The sequence below is a fragment of the Planococcus citri genome, chromosome 3, assembly GCF_950023065.1.
Source record: "Planococcus citri chromosome 3, ihPlaCitr1.1, whole genome shotgun sequence".
NCBI classification, from domain to species: domain Eukaryota; kingdom Metazoa; phylum Arthropoda; class Insecta; order Hemiptera; family Pseudococcidae; genus Planococcus; species Planococcus citri.
In genome coordinates, this window is record NC_088679.1 from 35,771,514 (window position 1) to 35,799,234 (window position 27,721).

The 27,721-nt window shown below is 35.6% G+C and overlaps 1 protein-coding gene across 8 annotated transcripts in view; it reads left to right on the forward strand.

Annotated features, from left to right (window-relative positions):
• unc-13-4A overlaps positions 1-27,721 on the forward strand; it is a 209,389-nt gene that overhangs the window by 67,187 nt on the left and 114,481 nt on the right. For all 8 annotated transcript variants that reach the window (XM_065354843.1, XM_065354842.1, XM_065354841.1 and 5 more), the window contains one exon: positions 17,390-17,791. In XM_065354843.1, coding sequence (XP_065210915.1) covers positions 17,439-17,791 — 353 coding nt within the window. In that variant the 5' untranslated portion in view covers positions 17,390-17,438. The remainder of the gene's footprint in view (positions 1-17,389; positions 17,792-27,721) is intronic.

The window sequence follows — 27,721 nt, forward strand, 5'->3', positions numbered from 1 at the left end:
CACGAACTTTGCGTATGATAATTTATTGTGTTCGGTAGTGTACTGTAAAACCCATAGCCGAGGTAAGTAATTAGCTTTATTACAATTACACTAGTGCATTTCCGTCACTCATTACCTATTTAATAGGTAATACTGAGTAGGTATCGAATATACGCACGTATATTTAGTAGGTACCTACGACACAATATTATTTTATCATCATCACCACTGGTAAAAAATACCAGTGGTATTTTCAACACCACTACCACTACCACTACACTAATAACCAGTGGTAGTGGTAGTTGTAGTTGCTGCAGTATGTATAATTTATTTTGAACTAAAAGTCAGTTCAAAAACATATTTACAGCAGTACCGTCATTGTTTTCTATTGTAGACCCTCCTAGGTCAAAGAATTCATCCCCAAAAAATTTTGAAAACCAAAAAAAATTTCCACCCTGGGTGGGGTTCGAACCTGAGACCTCTCACTTTGTAGTCTTCTGCCTAGCCCACTAGGCCACTGTGATAGTTGAAAGTTATGGTGTTTTAAGGATTTATATGCACTTTTCAGCACTCTGGACTTAGAAAAATTCAAGTATGATGATTTTGCAAAATAAAAACTACTGATATATAACCAAGTTTTTGGTATGTTCATGCTTCTAGATGGAAATTTAATCGATATCGCATCATCTTTACCTAAAAAACAAGGGCGCTTCCTTATTTTTGATTTTTTGAAATTCACCCAAATTGAAATAATTCACAGTTTTTAAAGAAAAAAGTGAATGATTGCTTTTGGGGTGCTCAGTATTGAAATTATGTCCAAGAATAAAAAGTTTTACCTATCAAAAAATGGGAAACACTTTCCATATTCCAAATTTAAAGTTATTTTAATTAAATATGGGTAACCCAGTATTGAAAAACGCTAAAATGAGCGTTTTTCTATGCAAAATTAACACCATTTCCATTTTCCATAGAAATAGTCACGCATATTTCATCCTGTTGATAATTATTTGATTTTTTAATTTTGACCTGTAAAATTTTCAGTTGTGATTAGTGGTTACCATTAGTCTGACCAGTGGTCACTACTGATCAACATCCTTCTGAGGAGTAGTAACCAGTGGTAACTACTAATCACAACTCATCATGTTAGTGGTGAATAGTCATCACTACTGGTTTCTTGTAGTTACAACTAATCACCACTCAATGATGAGTAGTTACCACTGGTTACTACTAGTAACTAGTGGTATTTAGTAGTGATGACTAGTATTTTTTCATACGGGAAATACTAGGTGCGGCAGCAGCTATTGGTAGAAAGACGACATGTAAAAATTGGTTACATCTCTTCTATGTCCGGATAATATAGAGATGATCCGAGAAACCATAAATCAAATCGACATTACGTTAATTTACGTTAAAACAAACACTTTTTAACCAATAAAATGGACTACATCACTTCTAAGGGATGAGGGGGTGGCCCTCGCCTGCCTGTGTATTTTCACCATTGACAATCAGCATTGGCTTACTCACGAAATGCCAAACCAAAAGTGATTTGAATTGGTTTAAGATCAGTGCTTGGAACCGCGGATCCTAAGAATTGAACTGAACACGTATACTTACCTGTTTTTCCCACTGTTATGGAAGGAGTACACTAATATTTCCCATAGAGGAATTACGTCATGAACCGCCTACAGCAGTTAAGGCATACCTGCTCATCACAAATTCATTTATTTTCCAAAAAACTACCTATTCCCAAGGTCAAAAATACGTTTTTCTCAATTTTTTTCAAAGCTCTGTTGCTCCTTAAATTTCAAAGATAGGCAACTTGTCCATACAACGGTTTTTTTCAGGTTGTACCCGGTTATATCCAAATCTGAAGTTTTGACATCCTCTCACCAGACACCCTGTGGCCGTATAGTAAGGGTTATTTAAGTATTTGGAGAGTAGGATGCACAGGGTGTTCAATATTTTTCAGCCCCAAATTTTTGAATCTGAGTAAAAAATTAAACGAATCACTAGATTGTGTCGCGTATTTTGATACAACTATAGGTGGAGAGGGGACAACTATAGGTGGAGAGGGGGGGTTGGAGTCAGAAAATTCATTAGTGGAGCTATTTTGATCTCACACTGGGAAAGGAGAAAGTTTGATTCAAAAATTAAAATGTTATAAAACTATCGAGTTTACCCTTAACCAGGTTTTTCTGTAGCTGCGTTTTTTATGAGATTCTGTTTTTTTTTTTTTTTTTTTTTTTTTTTTTTGAAAAATGAGTAGGTAATGTATCTTGTGGTCTAAGTCAAGACGAATCCAGTGATGTCAATACTTCAATTTTGAAAAATTTGGACTTCCTCAATTTTTTTTTGTAGACTCCGAATCTGGACGCCCTGTGGAATAAGCTGTTTAAATTCAAAAATTGACATAAATGTTAAAAAATGAACTTCGGATTTGAAATATTGCTATTTACATCGGAGAATTCTGATTCATTGCTCTTTCATCTGTGTTCATATCTTCTAGCTTTTTGCTAGACCAGGTGGGTTCTTTATAACTTGAAGAATCTTGCGGTACAATACGTTAGGTTTTTTGTTGTTGCGTTTGTTTTGTTTTCAAACGTCGTGTATTTTCAAGAAATGAATGATAAAAACAAACGCGAGTTTGAGTACTATTCGGTTGGTTTATGGAAATGACATGACTGAAATTAATGGTTTCAAATGAATAAAGAGACGTTGTACTCCGTACATGTACTATAGTTCGTTTTGTTATGAATTTTTATAGCATCGCTTCGTCGTCGAAAAAAAAACAACATTTCGCTCTTAGCGGCGGGGATGTGTAGGGCAGGGGTTTATCTTATGTACAAAGTTATTCGGTATTATTTCGAGTTCTGTACTTAACCTTACAACAGTTTTCCGTTTTAATTACGGGTATCCACGAATCTACTGTTTTCGGTATTTCGAATAATAAATTATTTAAAAATAAGCGTCGACTCGAGGCTATACGTATACACAGCTCAAAATGAACGAAATGGAAAAAAACACCCCTAGGTTGATCTTCGGCATCGTTGGTTAAGAGAAACACACTTCGCAGCTGTAAAGGTACCAGCAGAAAAGCTGCGGTATATTCTCTACAAAAATCAAATTAAACGATTCGGGAAGAAATCCACACAGCTTAGCTCATCAGTTCACCTAATAAAAGGTGATAAAAAGCCAAGAATTCATCAATAAAGCTTTCGAAAAGTATTTGGCGCGTATGCGAGAAAATTTAATGAAATTCAAAAGTAAATAAAAACACAGCTTCGACGTCGTCGTAACACACCGTAAGAAGATTAACGACCAGAATCGTAATCGTCGACTAGCATCCTCTCGTGTATTTATTTTTTATATAACTGTTCAAACTTTGAAGAATTCGTTGAAACCTTTATAATTACGAGCTGCTTGCCTCGCAATTCGTGCTCTCATGTATGCTCTCGAGCGAATATTTTTCCTCGCCAAACTAACCCCAAAAAGCAACAGCTGAACGCGTCGATATACTAGGTTAAAAACTACCCTCGTCGATGAAAGTTATTATTATTATTTTTTTTTTCGAAAAAATATTCCACAGCTCTCGAAAGCAGCAGGTAATTGAGCGGAAGTATTTCCCATCCGCATTAAATATGCGCATTTTTTCCCCAGTAAACATTATCGTTATGTAATAGACGCATTATTTGCAATAAATAATCAAAAAATGCTCTTCTCCAATAATGCACTCGAGCTAGAGTTTATTCAATATATTATACTGCAGTTTTCAACGAATACAAATTACCGTCGCATGTATAATTCGGTGCCAGATTTTTATTTTATGCTCGTCTCGTCTAAGCTGTCTTCTATTTGTTTCTATTACAACATAAACCGTAATAATAACGTCGTGTTTTTGATCTATGATCGAAAAATTCGCTTCGAATGGCATCCATTATGTGCAATATAATGCATACGAGAAAATATACGTTCAACGTATCCTTTTAACCGAGATAATGCGTTGTTTATTTTTTCATCTTCTTCGTCTTCGATGTGGTCGTAAAATGAAAAAGATAATACGTATGTACATTATAGTCGCCTATCAATTAAGGATTACATGATATGTAAGCTGCCTTTTTAGTTGACTCAATGGATTAAATTGCTAAATCTTCCTGGTATTTGGCTCGAAATATTCGTGCATTCGAATTCGATATTTTTGATGTATGTTCGAGACTAACTTGTGTATCAGACGGTGCCTAAATTGGAAGAATTTGTAACTATTTGGCGAGTCATAAGGCATGATGTTTATTAGTCAATTAAGGAGTCTGCGGAGGTCTTAGATAAATAATCCTTATTTTTCTTTAAGTTAAATTTTTTCACTTTCAAGTCTTGCTTCGAAAAATCTTAATTTTTTTTCAAAAGTTACCCAATGGATCCAATTTTTTATCCATAATCTCCAGAAAGTCCTACTTTTACAAAAATTGTTTTCAAATATAGGTATTGACAAAAAATCTCGCTTTTTAGAAAAATTGTTAAGTACACGTTTTGCTTTTTGCTAAAAATTGCTAAAAAAAACCCTGCCGTTTGCTGAAATTATTGTCAACGATTCGCTATTTGCCAACAATAGATGAGAGTGTCTTGCATTTTGTCTAGAAGACTAAAAAGTCAATTGTGAAAAAATATCACTTTTTTTGTCACATAATTTCCAAAAAATCTTGCTTTTCGCTGAAAGTGTCAAATGTTTCTATTTGAGTTTCATTATTGGATTCCAATTACAACAGGGTCATTCCATGCCAAATCGACGGATTTTTGCACGAGGGGTCTTCGATTTTTTTCAAAATCATATCATTTGTAGTGGTCATCTTGGGTCATCAAACGATGACGAATGACGCAAACTGGACATTTTTTTCGATTTCTATTGACGGAGCTGTGGCGCTTCAAAGTTCTCCAAAATGGCCGAAAATGGAAAATTTCAGTTGCAAATTGCTCCGGTTGTACGTGGTATAGAATTTTCAACTTTTTTCAAATTGTAGTACATTGAGAGCAGAGAGGGTAATTGACGAATGATAAAATCAGTGTTGCCACTTTCAAAAACTTAAAAAAATCTATTTAAAAATTTATAATTTAAATATAATCATGATGTCCCCCAGTAAAAATTCTGAAAAAATTCTCAGTTTCAGTCCTTTTCATGTAAAATAACAAATGTATCAAAAAATTAGACTGGCATTTTTTTTTGTTTTCGAGAAAAAAAATTACAAGTTTTACAGTTGTTGCAAAAGTACCATCAGAAACCTAAAAAATGAAAATTTTTGCATTGTTGAAATATTTTACCAATGTGTAGACGAATATGTGAAAAAATTCCCCTCTCCCCAAATTTGTCAACGAATTGACGAAAAATGCCATTTTTCGTGCTATAATTTTATTTTGAGAGTGAAATGTATGCATTTTTTGTCAATTCGTTGACAAATTTGGGGAGATGGTGATTTTTTTCACATTATTCGTCTACACATTGGCAAAATATTTCAAAAATTCAAAAATTTTCATTTTTTAGGTTTCTGATGGTACTTTAGCGATAACTGAAAAAATTGTATTTTTTTTTCTCGAAAATGAAAAAAAATGCCAGTCTAATGTTTTGATATGTTATTTTACATGAAAAGGGCTAAAACTGAGAATTAGAATGCTTAATCAATTTGAAACGTTTCGTTTTTTTTTTGTAATTTGCTTCTGCATTGAAATGTTTTTTTCGTCACCTACTAAAGTTGAGAGTAGTCTTTTAGGGAAAAATTGAGTTCAAGCCCTGTATTTGGAACAAGAGGGATTCAAAGTACGCTAGAGACTGGAGAGGGAAGGGGTAAATGTTCTCAAAAATTTGAAAATCAAATACCACAGGTCTCTTATGCTCAACTTTAATATGCTCAAATTAAATAAATTTTAATCCCCTTGCAAAATAGATCAAAAAAATATTGTAATGGATTTTAGGGTGGGGGAGGGGGAAAAGGTTAAAAATGAAGATTTCGAACGAAAAATTGTGATTTTTAAACTCATAAAAAATTGACGAATAAAATTGAAAATTTTCTGATTTTTTTTTTCTTTATCAAAATATAGTCTCTTCAGATAGTCTTTTGAAACATCCATGCTGTACATTTTTCAAGACTTTGAGATGAAAAACACAGCTTGAAAACCTACCACTTTTCAAAACTTTGGATTCTAAACCCCCCTCCCTCCATTCTGGAGGACTAAGTTTTGATTTCAGAGGATATGGGGGGGGGGAGTCAAATAGCTTTTTATCGTTCTTTTCGGTGGTTTGAAATTTTCTCGTTCTCGCTTTAGTGGTCAATTTTTTGAAAGCACTAAAAAAAAATGTAAAATATCATATGTATAAGTATATTGAAGGATTTTAGAAGCAAATACTTGTGGGCATAATTTAATGGCGCGCTTTTCTCCAATCAACTGCTTTTTTTCATGACATCAATTTTACGTATTATATACCTACGATGGAGAAATTTCGACTTGAGACAATTTTATGGTCGATCGAGAGAATATTTTCATCGATAAATCAATAATTACATGCATAAAAAATTGGTTTAAATCTTCAGGAACGTGCTATACCATCAAAAAATAAACAATATTAAAAAATACTACAAGTTATGCCATAATAATTTGAGCAAGAAAAAAAAGAAATAAGAATACCTAAAGGAAGAAAAAAAATGCAAGTCGGTAAATATCGTTTTATAGCGATGAAAAATAATTCGCTTCGGGTTACAATTTGTAACAAAATCCTAACAACTCGTTTCTGTCATAATCAATAAGGAGCAACGAGGGAGAAAAAAAATACTGCCTGCGAGAAAAACTCATGTAACTATTTGTACACACGAGTATAACAAATTGCGTATCGCATTTTTTTTTCTGAAACAAACTATAAAAACTGTGAAAAAATTCCGTAATCTTATTATTACTTGGCGAGTTCTTTTTCATCTTGAAGAATTTCCACGTGTGAAGAAAATTTTCAATTTTATAAACACCGAAACTTTTTATGATTATTTTAAGGTATTATGGAAATTTGTCTTTTCACGTTCATGCAATCGAAAAATTGTTAATTTTTTAACACCTCTTACATAGGTACTTTACTCGAAATGGTTTTGGTGAAGTGGTATTTGTCAATAAAAATACTACACTTCGTGTACTTACATTGTAGATAGGTAAAAGTATGGGTAACACTACGTACACATAATTCTTTAAAGCCTGTTTATGCGGTCAACTTTTACGAAGGTCGTGTACCTCTTCTATGTATTTGCGAGTCGAGTTTTATGAAGGTTGTAATAAAATATAGGTGTATGGTGTATAGCTTAATATCATAAGGAATAAACTTTCTTTCACAGACGGCTTTAATTTAGCCGAAAAACAACTCGATAAAAAGAAAGTTTTCCACCTTCGTTAATTTCGCTCCATTATTTAATCTGTACCGTCTGCATTTAATTCCAACGAGAAGAAGACGTTTTTCAAAGGTCATTGATAATTTCATTAATGAAACGAAAATTGCGACTCACCAACCACCTACACGACGACTTTTTTCGCGTGGTTCGGATTAATTATGAATTTAATATCATTTAAAGTTGAACACCAGATTTTTTTCCTTTTTTAATTCAAGTGTCAGAAAGAATAAAATTGAGTAATGACCGGTAAGTGATTTCTTTGTAAATGTTTTGTGACTTTGGCGGTGTTTCTGAATGAAAGTTTTCACTGTGCTTGGGTTTTTAAGATTGATTATAAGAAAAATAATTATAAGGAGCTCCACCCTTTAAAACTTTGAGTTATTTTGAATTTTATTTAACCTGAGTTAGGTACCTACTTGTAGGTGTACCTTACCTACGTACCGAGTTTTCCACTTGAGGTGACGAATGAATTCACGAGACAACGTTGCAATTCATACTTCATACCTAAGTAAAAATAGTTTGCAGATCATACAAAATTGAAGACGTGAAGCTACAGAGTACCCATTGAACTTTTGATTCTTCGAATTTCAGGTGAATTGAATGGATTGCACCATGTTAATCCAGTGTTCTCCAACTGGTAAAAAAAAGTTCGAATGGCTTGAATTTTCGTGTTACGAAAAATTTAATCGTATTTTTTAAGACACATATTGGTCTATTCAGAAGTGACCTTGCGACATATCAAAAAGGGTTAAAATTCCACGAAAAATTCAAATATTGGGACAAAAATATTTTTTGAGCATTGAAAAAAAATTGAGTTCAAAATAATTGGATCATGATTTTCTGTATTTTCGAAAAAGTATCGCAAGACCTACCAAAATATGTAGGTTAAAATTTTTCGAGAAAATCAAAATTATTATCGAAACATCTTTTGAGTTTTCTTGATTTTCAGCCAAAATTTTTTTTTTAGGAATTGTCGTAAATAGCTGTACAACTGATTCAATTTCGGTCTCAAAATTGTTCAAAAAACATTTTCATTGAAATATTTATCGCAAACTTTTCACCAACTCCTATAGTTTGCAGGATATTTTTTCGAAAATACGAAGCATCACGACTCAACTTTATGCTCAATAAATTATTCAAAATTGTTCAAGTAACATTTTCGTCATAGTACATAAATTTGAATTTTTTGCGAAATTGTAACCCAATGAGTCACATGATGATTTTTAAAAAATCTCGTATATAATGAACAAATTTTGAGCTCAAAATTCTTCGAAATTAATAGCTCAAAAATCATTTTTGTCATAATACATGTATTTAGATTTCTTGTGGAATATTAATCCAATTCGATAGTTTAGAAATTCCAAATATTTATGACTCAACTGTGGGCTCGAAATTATTCAAATATACTCAAAAAAAATTTCGTTATTCAATACTAGGATTTTTGGTTGATTTCGGACCATTTTTTTGAAGAGAATATCAAGTTTAAGTTTGAGAATTTCAATTGGTCGTGACTTCTTTGATTTTTAAATTTGATTACAAATTGAAATAACCCACCTTTTTAGTTTGAGAAACTATTGAGTAGTCCTCTTTAGAAGTTTTAGTTGCAAAGCATTCCACTTGCAAGCTAAAACTTTGCAGATTGTCTGTTCTGGTCAGATTTTTTGAGTCTTGTAAATGTTATTCAAAATTTGAGGATGAGGGAGTTGCAAAGTACATATTTTGAATTCGAGAAAATGTTTTTAAATGTCAAAACTGTATGATCAAGGTTTTTTTTTTTTTTTTTTTAATAATGTTTTGACCTGAGAAGTCAAAAAAAAAATGCAGACTGTTCAACAAGCTCTAGCTGTCCCAACAACCTTTTTATTTTTTATTTTTCAAAATAAATTAGCATTGACATTTTTTTATTGCAAATTTCACTTTCTCTGGTCCCTGAGTTTTGTAATTGTAAGTAAGTACATAGTTAAAATTTTTGCTGAAGATTGCTCCGTGGCCCCTCAAATGCAAAAAAAAAAAAGACGCTTCTACTTACCTACGTACCTAAGTCCAAATAAACCTGTCGACTTACGTGAGATTCCCTTTAAAAATTTTCTGTTTTTCTTTTTCAATTCTAATGCAAGGAGTATAAAACTAAGTACATATATATAGGCTACATTGGTAGGTAATAAGAGACTTCTGAGTGACCAACTGCGTAATTTGAAGTGTTTAGAAAGGATCTCTCATTGTTATTTTGGTATTTTCCTTACCCTATAAAGTACGCCGACGTCCGACCACCTTAATTTTAGCCCATTTTACCGAATTAGGTTTATTGAAAATATCCATCAAACGAAATTACCCGATTATATACTTTAGAAATGAACATTGGAGCAGAATTTCCGGCGAAAAAAGTGAACATTTACGAAGCGGTTTTTCGTTCATATCCGGCTCGTAGTCGAGATAAAGCTCTAAGTTGTTTTCGCAAAGAAGGACTTCGGGGACTCATGATCTTGTATTAAGGGATACGACGATAACAGATGGAATACTAAGCAGGGGTTAAGGTTCGGTCGTTTTTCTATTCCATCGGGAATTACGCGGTGTTACATCGCTCTTCTTCTGTACATAGTTTAATAGTCGATGAATGTAATCGACTGCGATAATTGTTGTTGTTTTTAGGTAAATTTCATCGTGCGAAATCCGCGTCTAATCTGGCTGAGGTTACTTTATAACGAATTTAATTTCTTTTCTAAGCTTTCACGAGACGATTATACGTACGAAATGGAGAGAAAAAAGCGAAACGGAATTATAACGACGATTATTTGTTTAAAACGACGAAAGCAAGCTTCAACTCGTTTATACCTATAGCAACTAGGTATGCGAGAAACGAGATTCAAAACAGCTATCAATCCAGCGACGAATTAATGGTAAAGTTTCTCAAAAATCGTTCGTTTTGTTCGCCAGTCCCAAACGAAGGTTTTTTCGTTTTTCACATGTATTTAAGATTTCCACTTATTTTAGCAGCAGAGACCGGTCGTCGTGTCGTTCACACATTCGAAACTTTTCCCGTTACAGTCGAACGCGTTCTGTGTACGCATAAAAGTCTACTAAACAAATCAAAGTGCTCGTTCCTTTTTCATGGGTCACTTTTTCGTGACAGGCTTGGTTTTTTCTCTTCTCCGTAGGCTTCAATTTTAAACGAGAAGAACAACTTTGTTACACTGAAGGGTTTCTATAGGTACCTACTCGATTGTCAGTTGGCAAGTTGAATGACATTATTGCCGCAGCCTTCCACTACAAGTATGAAATATTTGGTCCACTTAAATGTCAATTTTTACCCAAGTTTTGTTCACATTAACGACTTGTCTGGAAAGAATGGATTTTTTTTTTACAATTTTTCTATACCTGCATTTTTTTTGTATAGGTGCCGATTTGTTTTCAAGCACAACAAATGAACAAACTGGAGTCTACCAAGTATTTTGATTAGAGAAACTTATTCGAATAGGTACTTACAAAAAAAAAAGTCCAATCCAGTTTTTTTTAAACTGTTTAGCGGAATAAAGTTTTAACCAGATTGTAATCGAAGTTTACATTCGTATGAAAATATTAAACAAAATATCTAAGCTATCTTTTTGATGTGTTGCTGGCTGCTGTAATTCTATTGGATTTAAGTTAACGTCGATTCGTTTAACATTATTTGAAAATTTCAAGCGTATTTAATACCTCTACGATGTAGGATTAGAGTAAAGTGGTTTGAAAATTATGAATATTACGCGACCCCTTTGGCTACTATAATCTGAAAAGGTTTGAAAAGTTAGTTCTATCTTGAGGTCATCTCACTGACTGATTCAAAACGTGTTACCAAAAGATAACGAAAATTTGGTTGAATTTTTAATCATATTGGATTTATATTACCGTTCTGCACCTTGATAGGGAGCTTTTCAAGATACACGTGCGTATAACGATGCGTCGTGTCAAATTTCAAAGTACTTATATTTTCAAGCAGGCGATACGTAGGTACAGGGTGTTCGATAAAGATTGTATCTTTCTCGACTCATTAAATACAGGTGGTTGAGGAGAAGTATAGCACTCGAATACACCATTCTTATGCCTTTATAGGGATTTAAAATTGATTGGCAAAATTATTGGTTTTTATTTAGTGTTGAGCTGAGAACTTTTTTCTACCAGCTAGAAAAACAGCTAACAGATTGAGCAGTTTTCAACATATATCTATCTTTTTTTCAAATGCTTAAAATTTGGTTAAAAATTACAGTTTTTACCCTCAAAAACTGCATATAAACTTCAATAAGCAACATTCATTTGTAGGAAATTGACTCTTTTTAAGAGTGTGAAAATTGCTCAGAAAAACTAATTCCACTCATTTCCCCTCCCCCTGCCTTGAAAGGAACCGAGGGGGGGGGGGGGCCAAAAAATTCAAATTTATGTGAACAATTCATCATTTCATCAGACTTCACCTATTGAAAATGTTACATACTCGTACAAAAAGTATTTCGTATTTACGGCAAACCGCGTGTATGCAATTTTATTAACACTTCGTCATTTATCAAATGTAACAAATGTACAAGGCGCATTGAGCATTAACATCTCTAACTAAAAAAGAAAATAGTGGAAGTTGCGTTCTCCAAATTTCGCTAAATTTTTTGTTACTTACGAATTTTCTTCGATGGTTTAGTAACAACATAATTTCCGTCAGACATTTTTTTCAAAGAAATTGAGGGCAAGCCTCGTCATTTTCTCACATTTTGCAGTTTTTTAGGTGAAATTGTCAAATTTTGAAGGTCCATATCTCACAGTTGGTTGAACTTGAAGCAAATCTGTGTGCAAAGCAAATCCGTCTCTAGGTTACTTGTTTACTTCATTTTGAGCTGATTCTTCAAAAAAAAAAAAAAAAACACTTTAATTTGAAGTTAAGTAAACAAAATGTGTCTTCATGGGAAAGATTTGTTTTTATAAAACTAAGTAAACAAAAAAGCAAAAAAGAACACCTTAATTTGGAGTAAACATGGATCTGTTTCTAAATCGCAGATTTATTAACAAAATTTTTAGGGTAGATTTTTAAAAAAATTTGGGGCAGCCCAAAAAGATTTACATGAGTACCTATTTTATTTTAAGCAGATTTCTTTTGAAAAAAAAAACACATCCAAGTTGGATAAGTAGTTTTGTCTCCAAAAGTACTCAAATCACAAAATTTACATGATTTTGCGCAAATTAAAAAAAAACCCACCCCAATTTGCAGTGAACAGAAATTTGCGGGAATTGATAATTATGTTACTCCACATGCTAACCATAAATTAAAATTTCTCAAACTAGGGAAAGGGGAAGCCACGATTTTTTCAAAAGTTCCAGATTTCTTGGTATCCAATATCCCCTTCAAAAGCTCTTCCACAGCTAAACATTTTTCCAAGTTGCTTTCAATTCAAAATGAAGGTCTTTCTGAATTTTTCGCCAAAATCCTTACAATACTATTTTTTAGCAATCTACCTTAATATTTACAAACTTTTATCAGCCCTGTTAAACTTCGAAGAAAAATAAAATATATCGACAAATTTACGAATGCCCGATTTATGAAACACCCTGTCCAAAGGAATTCAGCCAGACAATATTCAACGTAATGACATCTCTGCTCGGCCTATCTATAACTTATATAAGAAGCTAACACTCATTGCATAACCGCTACTTTGAAAAATATCGGTTTCCGTCCATTGTTGAAAGCTATAAGTTGGTTGTACTTAAGATGATGTACTTGCCGATGATTTTTTTCAATTTGAAGGTTTTCAAGTTGATATTTCGTGTTAACGAACACTTTGTTGTACGTTGAAAAAGCTCCCGCACGAAAAATTGTTTTCGACTTTAATTAATTAGCTTTCGCCTTAACAATGGAAATAATGGATTCTATTTAGACGGTTGAACACTGTAGCCTAAGTACATACCAGTATGTACACTTATTATAGGCAACTTGAAATACAATCCAGTGTATCGTTTCACCCACGAGTAAGTACATAAGCTAGCCTTGCAATAGGTAATTTAAAAAGATCGATGCGTGACTGCAAAAATCTCTCACATATTTTACTCTATTCGGGATCAACTATAAAGTGGACACTGGACATGAACCTATAACAAATTTTCAATGCATCAAATCTCTCTCTTTTAAAAGCTTTAGAACTCTTTTGAAAAATTCCATACGATTGAAAATACCTATTATGAAATACATATTATTTTATCGGGTTGTCGCATGTTTGGCTTTGGGTCAAAACGTGGTTTGATTACCTGTATTCCCATTAGTATTAGTAGGTATACGAAAATGAGAACGATTAATAAACCAAATGCGCGCCACGGTGAAGTATCAAGACAATCTGTAACTGACATTTCATAAACTATCTTTTAAACATATACCATACCGTACCGATGATTGTTTTAATTGGAAGTGTGGTCGCTGGTGTTCTATGTATATTTTCATCAAATTCGGCGAACGCGGTCAATGTCAGAGACAAGCTGAACTAGCATAATATTTCACCTTGCAGCGTATATTTCCATATAGCTGACAATGACGTGTATTTGTATGTATGAGAATTTCACTCACTGATCGACTTTTTATAGAATATCTCCAGTTTGGACTTACTCAAATTATTCAAACAATAATATTGGATGTAATTTTATGCAATTATGCATTGCAGCAGCGTCAATACCGCGGTATTTAAGAAAACAAACTCGTAATAATTTTAGAGTGGTGCGGACAGATCTGTGGAAATATTTGGCAGTTCTTGAATAAATTGGGTTACACAGCTCCACTCGAGGGAAGTGAGGATCAAAACGAGGAACACTTTTTCGAGTTGAATTCAATATACTCACCCTAATTTATGTGGCTTCAGTGATTCAAAATGGTTACAAATCATTTTCAAACTCATTTATTAGTAAATAAATGGATGCATTATTATTCTAAATGGTACTTTAATTCTTTGGGAACCCTTTCAACAGTCGAGGTAAATTCTCTGAGGAAATGTGTCACTTCAAAAGAAATCGTGTTCTAGGTTTAAGCATTCCCAAGGCGAATTTTTCTTTATCAATGCGGATATCTTTTTGTGTCTAGTGCGTGATGTCCAACTCTAAAACAATTTTCATGTCCCTGGAGAGCAAACACGTAAAATAGGCAAGGAAACTTGCGTTTGTGGTTCAATTTAGCTTTATTAATATGAGGTAGGATGTGTATATTTACTACCTATTTGAATTTCGTACCTCTGAAAAATGTTCATCTTCCAAATTTCCTAAATGGAATTTTAAATTAATTAAATCACCAAATATTTAATTTTTTAGTTGATGAGGAATTAATGAAATTCAAATGGGATCAAAGTTTTCAATAAAAAAAGATACTTTGAACTTTTTATAAATTTTTTAATATTTTTTTTTTGGATATGAAATAACATTGGAAATTCTATTGGTGTCATTTCTATAGAGTAAGTGCATGAAAAAAATCATTTTGAGCAAGTTGAAATCTTTTCTTGATTGAAATGCATTTTTGAAGAATTTTTGCGATATCAAATGAGAAATTAAAATATTTGTACTTATAGCGAGAGCTGGTTAAAATTTCCAAAAAAATGTAACGTTCGTATAAATAACACTTATTTAGATTTTTTGCAATTTTGGACTCTCAAGACCATAAAAATGAAACCAACAAAAAAGAAAAAAACAAAACAAATACGTGCCTGAGAGATTTCAGTCAAAAAAATAAGTTTTTACGTAATTTTTCAAAATTGGTGCTCCTTGGTCTGGCTTGAGTTTTTACGTTATAGTCACGATGAAACACACACCTGATTGTAAATACTTTCCTAAAAGATGTAAAGTACGAGTATTTAACCTTGAGCAGAAGATAAAAACATTTCATTCATTTTTATAGAATGAAAAATTTCTCAAAATAACGCAATCAAATAGGGAAAAATTTGAGGAAAGGTAGAGGGAGGACTCGAAATCTCTGGAAAATTTCTCCCCATCAGGAGATTTTATCTGAGGGAGGAGCCATTAGAAACAAATTCTTAGTGTTGCTGATTTCCATTTGGTTTGAATTTTCAAAAATTTAAATTTTTTTGAGTTTTAGTTTGTAAATTCCATTTATTGGAAATAGCGCTCTGGAAGTTTTAAATTTTTTTCTGATGAAAGTAAAAAAAAGTGAAATTGTGTTTTTCGCATGTAAAAGAAAAATTTTCCATCTTGGATGTTTTTTTTTTTTTGGAATGAAAAAAAGCTACCCACATACGAGTATTATTTTTTACTGGAGAATCATCTGCCAAAAATAACTATATCAAAACGTTAAAAAAAATGTTTTCATTTTTTAAAAATTTTTCTAGATTTTTTGTTGCTATAAAGATCATTTCACTACGGTTCTACCTTTTTTTTCAATTGAAAGAAAAAATTTGTAAAATTCTCTTCTCAAAAACCTATTTGGTAGATATGGGAATTCGAACTTGAAAATAAGGGCCACTCCAATCAATACATCTACTCTACTCCTATAACCCCAAACGATTTGAATTCTAGTACCTAAACCTATCTTTCATGTTCGGTAGAGAGCGCGAAAGGGGTAAGCAGAAAAAGAAAAAAAAAGTAGAAAATTCCAGCGAAAACCCCGAGTAAACGATTCCGTAACGAGTATTGTTATTGAAATGGTTGTGTGTATTCGCAAATGAAAGACTTTTCCTTCGCTTCAAGTATGTTGAACTTGTTTGATTGATTACTTCATTTGTGAAGTTGGTCGAGGGACCGCAGCTTGTTGAGAAAGAGAGAGAGAAAGAAAAAAACATAGCAATGACGGTAAATTTTATCTGAAACATTTCACGCTTTGTTTCCTTTATCAACGAATATCTAAATTATTTATCGATTTTCTTACGACTTTTTTCTCCTCTCATTTTTTTTTTTTTTTTTTTTCGTTTAATCGAAAAGTAAAAGCAATAAACATGGAACGCGTTTTAGAAATTTCGTAGCACATGAAACGGTGTTCTGTTGTGTACCAAGAGAACTACACTCAGACGGAAGAAGTTACCTAATGGAACGCCTGCGATTTCCTGTTATAGGCAACTTATTCCGAAAGGCTATGTTTGTATTGTCGAAAGTACACATAGCATACTTCCTCTTTAGTAAATTTATAGCTTTAAAGATAACGGGGGTTTTATTTGAAAAGGTGTGAAATTGCCGGAAAAAAGGTTAGGTTTCCAATACGGGTCGATAATTAATAGGTATAGTCAAGTGAATCCGTCACACTCGAGCTGGCCAGCGAACCTTCAAATGTTGATTTTTAATATGGCAGTGTAGCGTCAAGCTATCGTATTGGATAGCTTTTTTTTCAAATGAATATTTCGCTGAAAAAATTGACCGTTGTTGGGCTTTTGAAATTCTTTATTTTAAAATTGATCGTAATAAGGGTAATGCAGCTAATTTAATATTAACAACTTTTGGCGTGAATATCGCGTCAGTAGGCTGTTCGCAGGGAGCTAAATTTTGAATAGAATTTTACCCCGGCTTCGTTCTCAACATCGCGTCGTCGTCGGCACGATGACTAACGAAACGTTCGAATCTCCGGGGAAAAAATTATTTTATTATGGAAAAAAAAAGTCTGCTCGTTGTTTTCAAATTTTGCAAATGGTTCCCGTCGGGAACGTATTCGAAACAGTTTCACTCGAGTGTGTAAAGTAATTGTTGAAATGATTGATTAAGCCAGCCTAGCTGCGAGCTCGTTTGGTAGGTATTTCTTTAGGTACGGTTATAAATACGTAGATATGAAATTATCAATAAAAGTTTTTTAATTTCACCAAAACACTCGGCTAGGTATTGATTTTTAATAACTTAGGTGGCTTTCGATAGGTTCATTATAAACGACGTGACATAATTTTCTCCATACATTCTACCCAAATGACACTTTTATTCGTTGGTAATTGCCGACTTGAAAAATGTAAACCTTGGCTATAGAGCGAATTGAAAAAAATACCGGGGTTAATTTTCGCGCTTTAATTTTTATGTTACAGGAAACTATGCAGTGAGGAAAAAAATATCCATCGAAGGGTACTCTAGAAAATGAGTTTTTTCAATTCCATTCAACAATATGTTACCAGTAGCGTTGCCAATCTATCTTTAAGCCCGAAAAGATTTTCGTTATCGAAAGAATCGTCTTCGGAATGTCCAACCGAAGATTTCGGAAACGCGAGTGCCGGAAGGAGTGCGTCGACCGGAAGTGTTTCTTCGATACCCGGATTTCCGAAAGTCGTCCCGTCGCCCGGCGTGTCCACCACACCGTCGAGAAGAAAAACACTAGAGTATCCGAAAAAAATGGTATCTTTTCGACAACCAACTACCTCAGCCAAACCGAGCGTTATGTTTTGCAGACGTCGATTATCATGGCCTGAAGTCGATCAACAGGCTACCTCTGGGTGAGTTTTTTTTTTTACTTTTCATCTCGATACATTATAAGAATACCTGCTCGCTAATATGATTAGCAAGTTGATGAATGTTGAAACTGAATTAAGCAGAATCAGACAAAAACTCTCTAATGTAGTCTATTCTTCTTATACAATAGTTCATTTTTATTATTTTTTATGATTGAGACGTTTTGTAACATGTGGTAGCTTACTTATTAACGTTCGACTTTAAAAAGTGTTTAAATTTGATTTCTAAGATGGGTATTTAACTCGAAATAGGCATTTGACAAACGAGGTGCTTTAAGAATTCTCTCGATTTTTAAAATCAGATCTCAACCGTCGAATATTGTAAGTCAAATGTTCTTACAAGGGAACCTCTTGAGCTATCAGCATCCTGATTTTTTTTTACCATTTTCCTAATGTAAAAATTTGGTCACCCACTCTTGAAGTGTCCCTCCCAAAATCGGCTCAAATATGGATAAACTCGTTAAACAGGTCGAGTATAACACGCAACTCGATTTTTAGCTGCCCAACTTTATATTCACGCCTTCTGGAGCATATTCAAAATTCTGGGGAAATTGAAAAATCACGCTGGAGGCTCCAGAATGGTTGGAAATTGTGAAATTTGGATTTGGGGAATTAATATCAGGTTTAGGACTTATTTTGATCATTTTTACTGATCAAGTACCTACGTACTTTAAAAAAAAAGCATGAATCACCCGGGAAAAAAAGATTAGATCTAATTATATATAAAATGGTTAGATCTAACTAGATCTAACCATGTTATTGGTCAGTGTTATAGACACTGGACCTACAACCAACTGCAGGCCGAGGGGAACGGAAACGGTAAGGAAAACTTGAGTAACGCCAATTTATCCCGCTGGGTGATCTTGGCAGCGCTGTACTTCAATTTTGCAGGCAACAGGGAAAAGGGAGGGTTGTGTAGTCCGGAAGGAACTCCTGGCTGCGCGCGCAGTCAGGAATACCTCGCGGACTACACAACCCTCCCTTTTCCCTGTTGCCTGCAAAATTGAAGTACAGCGCTGCCAAGATCACCCAGCAGGATAAATTGGCGTTACTCAGGTTATTTTGCCAAGATGGCTGCCAGTTGGTTGTCTTATACGCAGGTCCAGTGTCTATAGTCAATGTTCAGTTTTATTCATTTAAATATAGAAGTGTTTTAGTCCAATTTGGATCCTCGCCTTTTAATATGTAGTTTGTCTCCAAAAAATGGGTAGATCGAATAATAATAATGATAATTATAATTTTCAACAGAAATGTTTTACTCGATCAATTTTACTTAGATGGACCATGGAACCATGAAAAGTTAATTAGGAAGTTTGAGCCTTGAACCCTATATAGGATTCTGCTCAAGACTTTATCAGCGAGTAGCCAAAACGACACACTTTTCGAGCATTTTTGATTTTAGATCCAACTTGATCTTCATAGATCTAACCAGATATAATGAGATCCATTCAGATATAATTTTATCAAATTTGATCTGAACAGACATGTTTGCAAGAAATGCGTTTCAAACATTTTAGATCCAACTGGGTCTTCATTAGATCTAACTAGATATAATGAGATCTATTCAGATATAATTTGATCAAATCTGATCTGAATAGATATGTCCGCAAAAAATATGATTCAAACATTTCAGATCCAACTGGATTTTCATAGATCTGACCAGATATAATGAGATCAATTCAGATATAATTTTATCAAATCTGATCTATGTTGATCAATTTTTAGATCTAATTTGATCACATTAGATATTGTACCTGTAGGGGATGCGCCCGCAGCTTCCACCTAGAGGGAAGTTGTGTTCCTGTCGGAGTGGCAGCACTGCTTACGAGCAATGCACTCTATCGAAGTAGTTCGAGATGCGCCACTCCGAGCTTCGAGCTTTGAAAGCTCGCTAGGTATATTTTCACTGGTGCTAGCGTAAGGTAGCAAGTTCAGAGCTTCCGCTTGTAGTCGATACTACAAGTGTATTTTATTCAATAATGTGTAGTGTGTTTTATTATAAGTCTTCGCGTGTGTTATACCAGAGAAGTGAATAAAACATTACGAACATTTAGCGGTCTTATGATCATTTATGAGGTGTCTCAACATCACTGCAATTTGATATCTTTCGCAAGGATATCGGGCAAGTTTAGGTTCCCTGGGCTTATTATATGCACGCTGGTCTTGGCGACGTCTCCCTCAAAGTAAAGACGTCCCAAACCACCACATATTTGGCGCCCAAGCGTGGTTCTCTAACCCAGGGCTTTTCAAAATTGCATTTATTGCAATATTTAGGCGCAAGCAGAGACGTTTTAGTCGAAAACGAGGCACACCGCGTGTTCTCAGGCCTAGCCTACAATTGCGCTCGTAAGACGCAAATTGCAATTTATTGCATCGGAAACTTGTTTTCCATTTGAGGTTTCACCTCACAGAGACGATTCGAAGAAATCGCGAATTTTTTTTTATCGTTTATTCGGAAAAATTTCGGTCCAATTTGGTCAACCAGGCGACCAACCAGTCAACCAGGTGACTGCAACGATCAACCAACGGTCAACTTGGCGACCGCAACGTTCATCAGAACAGGTACGTGAGATTTTATTCTCGAAAAAATCGCGAAAAAGTGTCGAAAATCGCGTAAGAAATAAAGCTTTCATACCAAGTTCGACAAGCTTTGGTTTGGAAAAACCGAGCACAGTTGAACAAGTTCGACACGAAAGCTCAAGGTCAAGCGCCGAACGTTGTAAAAGCTTGTACCACGTACCTGAAACAGAGAAGTTACAAGTTCGATAATGGCTACGAATAATTTGGAATATTTATCGGATGAATTTCTTGAATTATTACCTGAACGGATGCGACGATTATTTGAGATGACGGCTGACAATAATTCTCCAAATCCTGGAATTGACAATTCGCGACGATCCAGTTTTCCATCGATTAACCTGGATACACGTGTGACACAATTGCGACCTGAAATCAGAGAATATGACAGTGACGGCGTAAATCAGAGATGTTTAAATGAAAATCAGAGATGTTTAAATGAAAATCAGAATAACGGTAAAAAGCAGCTGAGACGTTCGACCAGAAATGCTGCGAAAGATGCTGATTTTCGACGCCGTGAACAACTAGGAATTCAAAAAACACCTAAATCGAAGCCAACCAAAATTAGAGATCGAAAATTATTGCGCAGCTTGCACGAGAATATTTTGGATCAGAGAAAGGAATGGCGAAGTGCTGAAATTCAGATCGATTCCCAGGAATATCAGGAAGCACTCGAGGATGGTGATTTGGATTTTCTAAAAACTGACTTAGACGAAATAGATGCGAATGGTGCGGATAAAGCTGTAGCTGGGAGCAGTGCACTACTGTTAGGATTCGAAAATCCTGATGCATCGATAAACCAAAATGAACTGGAATATGAACTCGAAGATGAAATAAACCGATCAGAGAGATGTTTAAAAAATATTGCCGAATCCAAAATGGCCCAAATTTGCAGTTTTGATCCTGTGAATTTTGAGAAGAAAATTGATTTGAAAATTGAGAAAAAGCCTGATGAGCAATATCCAGCGCCATTGTCTCAGGACGAGTTAATTTTTCGAAAATGGGCCTATGCTGCATCTGATAATCATGATAAAAATGAAGACACCATTAGTAGTCGAGTAATAGACTCTGAAAAGGCGATTTCAAAAACCAGAGATGATGTAGGTCACCTATATCTCGAGCTACGTGCTCAAATGGCCAGAATGAAATCAGATCTCAAAAAAGATCACGAGAAAAAGATCAATGATTTAAGATCAGAGATGAGAGCAACCTTCAGAGCCTACAAAGAAACTACTGACCATGTACTCACCTCTCACGTGCTCATTATGAATAAAATGAAGGAGAGAAATATGTATATGAGTAACCTGATGCATCAGATCCAAATGCAGTATTTGGAAGATCAAGAAAATATGCAGATTGAAAGAGCAGAGTATTTATCATGGAAAGACCACGTTGACGGTTTTGTAGCAGAGCTTCATGATCCAGAAGAACCACCCTACCAGCCCCCTGTTGTGCCCACAGTTGTGCACAACCTAAACAGTATCAATGCCGATAACACTGCCAGTCGCAGCAGTGTAAATCCAGGCAAAGGCGCAGATCTTTTCCGAGGAAGGAGAGAATCTAGAGATCGATCAAGGTCCCCCGCCCCCTACAGGGGCAACACTGATAATGACAGCCGCAGTAACGAGAGATGTGGCAACAACGGTAGCAATAACAATGGCTATCGTACACTTGATAACAGACATAATCGCGATAGATCATCTTCAAGAGAATCACGATCAAACAGAGATAATAGAAACAACGATCGAGGCAGCCGTGATCGACGTGATAGCTACAATGATCGACGAGATGGCAGAAATGATCGAGATAACAGAGATGATCGAAATAGCGACCGAAGCAGCGATTATAACAACAACAACCGTAACAGCTTCGGCGGTAATAGCAACAGCAACAGCTATAATCGCGATAACCGAGATGATCGACGAAATGATCGACGCGATGATCGAGCGAATGATCGACACGGAAACGATGATGATCAAGAAGTGCAGATTGATCCTAGATGGATTCAGGCTGAACACGAGCAGCAAAACAACCCCCCAGAACGCAGATTGAATTATAGAATCAAGTTTGGAAACTCAAATTTCAACATAAGACCAGACAGATTGCGTGAATTTGGGGTAAGATATTCGGAAGAAAATAAGTACCAAGTTTACAACTTTTTACACCGATTTGAAAGACGTATGCAGCCATACCAAGTATCCCAAAGTCAGTATTGCGATGCCCTAATGGTCCTAATTGATGATAAGCTGATTCATATGGCACCTTGGAAAGATTTGCAAGAAAACAATACTGATTATTATCAATTGAGAAAAGATTTCATCGATTGTGCTTGGGGTCCTCAGAGACAAAATGAGGCTAGAAATCACTTCAGAAATATGCCAGTGTGCAAAACATCTTCGACCACACAATGCTCAGAATTGATGATATGGCTAAAAGTACTCAAAACTACGAATTCACCATTCGAGGATATTATTATGTTGATATACTATAAAATGACACCCAGTCTCAGACCTCGTTTCACTGAGATTGAATTGCAAGATATCAACATTTTCGAGAAAAGACTGAATGGAATGACTCGCGTTGAAGAGTTTGCTCAGAGACCACCTGAACCAGAAAGGCCTGCTACTCAGGCTCGAAATGTGCAACAAAGATCAGAGAATTGTCGATCCAGTTTTGGCGGCACTGATAGGCGCTCCAATTCACACACAGTGCGGAATAATACCAATGAAAACAAAGGCGAGCGCACAACTGACAAGTATAAAAAGCCTAGTTACGATAAAAATAAAAGTCAGTCCAAATCAGAGGCTATCAAAACCTACCAAAAAGACAGAAAAGATGAGTCTAAGTATAAAAAACCGAAGGAAAAGACACATGGTGTTAATCAAATAAATAAGGAAGAAACACCATCAGAAAATGAAAGCTCAGAGGAGCAACAATCCCCCCCTACCTCACCTGAGGGATCAATTGATTCAGCAGGATTGCCGTCGGGAAACGAGTAGCTGACGCGTGCAAATTAGCACAAGTGGAGCAATTCCATGAGCTACCACAAGAAGAGTTTGAACTCATTGGAGATTCACTCGCAGTATTCTTAGCAAATATAATACCACGACGAAGGCCTGAAATCACTCAGCCTTATCTCAAAGAACAGATCAACATCAGCGATCTGAAAACAGCCATCAGAGCAGCCACCTTTACGAAGAAAAAAGCCATTCTATCACTGGCTCAATATGAACTGAACTACTCAGACATGGCTTCGAGTGTTGTGAAAAAATATGCAAAGCAAATTGTGGAGAATTTAAAGCAGAAAGGATTCGAGAAAATTATTTTGCTGTTTCCACTGGTAAAGCCAAAAACTTCTGCAAGTAATCCAGTATCGATGGACAAGTATTTTGCATACAGAAGAGCGCTAGAGTCACTGGAAGATGATGTTGTGTCATTTTGGTGGTCTCCTGCTGCCTTATTTTTGGACTTGAAAAGAGACTCACAAGATCGGTCTAAGCGTCAATTTCGAGTTGATAAAGATTACAACATGATGCCAGTGATGCATAAATTCCATTTAAGCAGAAAAAATGGCAGATATTATCCAAGATTTGCACGCAAAACAGAGTTGTTCCAAGAGATGGATAAAATGTACAATTACGATTGGCATCAGAAGAAACCTCCTGAGAATGGCACTGAGCAACATGGCATTCAGACTGAAGAGAGTAGAGAAGTTATAACTGAGGAGGATGGCTTGCAATATGAAGTAATAAAGAAGAAAACTCTGATCGAAAAGAAAAACTCAGACATTCCTAAAAACATCGAAAAGGAAGTCGCTGATGCTGTAAAGAAAATAGAGAAGTTAAAAAAGTTCATGAAACCTCAAGCGCTCCAAAAGCTACTCAACAAGATAGGAATCCCCTCCCCCCATGAGGAGGAACGAAACTTATCAGAGACGTTGCAAACACCTGTTAAATCCGCTGGGGCATCAGAGAAGTTAAAAATAACAGTCAATCACGTGACTGGGGCAACGCCTAAGCCCCCCAACACAACGTGTATGTCCCAAAATTCAACACATGTGCCTCAAAACATAACTCAGAGTGCACAACTGACAGCAGGAACTTCAATGAATTCGATCCAGCAACCTCTTACACCTAAACCACCGCTGCGCAGAGAGGAAATTGAGGCTCGAGTTAGAGAGCAAATCCTCAGAGAAAAAGACAAATTTGACACGTGTGTAGTGCCACTTACGATGGATGGCACCACCTATCCAGCGCAGCTCGATACCGGGGCAACCCCTAATGTCATATCAGAAGAAACTGCGAACATCCTGCTCAGAGATCACTATGATAGCGTTCAGTATATCATGCTAAAAAAACCTATTGTGTGCTGTTTGGCTGATGATTCAAAGGTAGAGACATACAGATATGTGATTGTGCCAAAACTCAAATTTGGAGAATGCGAGCTCAAAATTTCATTTTACATTATGAAAGGGTGTAATCAGACTTTTATAATTGGTACCAAAACCATGAAGGTACTTGGAATTAAGACTGATGTGGAAAATAAAAGAGCCACGTGCTGCCCTCCAGGCCAAGAGAAGATTGAAACACTCAACTTTATGACTGAGGAGGAGTACAAGAAAAAGATTACACTCAGACGAATCAGAGTAAAGAAAAAGAACGTAGAGCAAATTGATCATATATCCAAAAGAGTGAACACAGCTGATAAGTACCAGGAAATGGAACCTGAAGACGTGGACGATGGTCCAGAGATATTTTTGGAAACACTGAGATTGGATTTGGAACAAGCTGTCAATGAAGAAACCATTACGAAGAAACAGGCTAAAAAAGCTTTTGATATACTTAAAGAGTTTGCCTGTGTGTTCAGCAAATATCCTGGAAAATGGACAGGACCGCCAATGAAATTGAGATTCAAGGATCCCAAGAATATCAAAAGATTCCATGGTCCGAAGTATACTCCATCTAATAAACAGATGCCACTTGTGAGAGAAGCTCTCAGAGTGATGATAGCCAAAAAGATCGTTGAACCTTCGACCTCACCTTACATCAATGCTCTAGTAGCAAATATCAAGAAAAATGGCGAGGTGAGATTATGCTTGAATCCTATGGAACTAAACCCTATACTCGAGAATGACTATAATGAAGCTCCATTGCTTGATAGAATTATAACAACAGATGGACGTGCCAAAATGTATTGTTGCCTGGATTTCGTGGCAGGATTTTGGCAGATGGTGCTACATGAAGCATATAGGAAGTATTGTGCTTTCATAGTAGATGGAGAAGTCCACCAGTTTATAAGGGTGCCATATGGATTGAAAGTGTCATCTGCATTATTTGTGAAAATGATAAATACCATTATGAAAGCGAAAAAAGGCAGAACGAAGTATGTAGATGATGTGCTACTCAAGGCAATGACTTTCGAAGAGATGATGGAATTACTAGTTGATACACTGAAAATAATCAGAGATAATGGACTTAGGCTAAATCCAAGAAAATCAAAGTTTTTCAAGAAAAGTATCAACCATCTTGGTTTTCAACTCCAGCCTGGCGCAATTTTGAAGCAAAATAAAAAGCTCCAGAAACTTGATGAATTCAAGAAGAAGCATACCAACAAGAAAGGAGAATTCAAACTCAAAAATGAAAAAGAAGTTATGGCATTTTTGGGAATTGTTGGATTCTACAAGCGCTTCATTGCTGATTATCAGCAGCTAGCAGTGCCACTTTATGAAGTGACTCGAAAAGAAAACTTCAAGTGGGGTGAAGAGCAGCAAAATGCATTAGAGATGTTGGAAACTGAGTATCGTAAAGAATTCAAATTAGCCACACCCATTGATGGTGCAGATTTCTACTTAGAAACGAGTTTCACCCAAGATGCCATGAATGCGGTGGCATACCAGAAAGACAAAGATGGCGTAGATCACGTTGTGCTATTTGTGAGCAACACATTTAAAGAGCACCAAAAGAAGTACACAATAATAGAGAAAGAGATGTACTCACTCGCGAATGCATTAAAAAAACTCGAAATGTGGCTTCATGGATATACTGTGCACGTCAGAAAGGACATAATGTCAGTTGTGCACCGATTTAACACCTTGGCTCAAATACATCGCAAAGCAGCGGCGTGGATAACGCATTTTAACTGTCACGACCTTGTTTATGACCTGCCAAAAAGAGTTGGAAAATGGTGAGATAGACAGGCACCTGAATTGACCCTATACAACACGAATTGGACTCATATGGTGCCACTTGGCGTTGTTTACAAAGATTTGGTCAAAGAGCAGTTGATTGATTGTCTTAAGAGGCTGGACTTGTACCAAAACAGAGATGAAAATTGGTCAAAAGTCATTCGGAGACTTCAAGCAGACGAGATTGACATGACTTCTAAGCAGAGAAAAGCGAAGAAACAGCTCGAGAAAAAATATGTCATTTTGGAAGAAGAAGAAGGTGTCAAAATACTGCATCGAATCAGAGAAGATGGATCTAAAGTGCCATGCATGCCTGATGAGTTGTATAAAGATACCATAATGTACTTACATGAAGAGTATGGTCATGTGGGAGCTGCCAAAATTGACTCGATATTTCGACGCATGTATTATTCGCCAAATGTGCCAAAATCTGCTAAATTGGCTACAAGCGAATGTCTCGATTGCAAGCACAATAAGAACTTTGGGCAGAAAAAGAAGCTAGAGTATGCTCAAATTGAGTCTTATGGCATAGCGGATGTCTTGTCAGCTGATTTAATTGGCCAGATCGCCAACAAAGCCAAGGACCCAAAATACATGCTAGTAGTAAAGTGTGTATTTACTGCCAAAGTGTGGCTCAAAACCCTGATTGTGGCAACCAAAGAAGAGGTCTCAAAAGCGATGAAAGAGATACTCGAAGAGATAAAGAAACTGGGGCACAAGGTGCGCAAAGTGATCACTGACAATGGTACTCAGTTTGTGAGTGATACCTGGAATGATTTGCTCAAGTCATATGGTGTAAAAATTGGCCACACCACCAAGTATAATCCACAATCAAGCTTAGTGGAAAGAACAATGAGAATAATTGGCGACAGGCTGAGAGTAAAAATCAACCAATCAGCTGAGGACTTCGATTATACTCATCATGGATGGCACAAATATGCCAAACAGGTGGAAAATGAAATAAATAACACACCTACCGAATTCGGAGTGAAGCCAAATGAAGTTTGGGGAATTCCTGATAACTTGGCTCAAGACTTGCCAGTACCTAACACTGGAATAAATGCCAAATTCGAATTGAGTAAATTACGAGAAGAGCAACGTGCCAATAATGTTCCATCAATAACATCAGAAGAAGCTCTAAAACTCAAAATGGA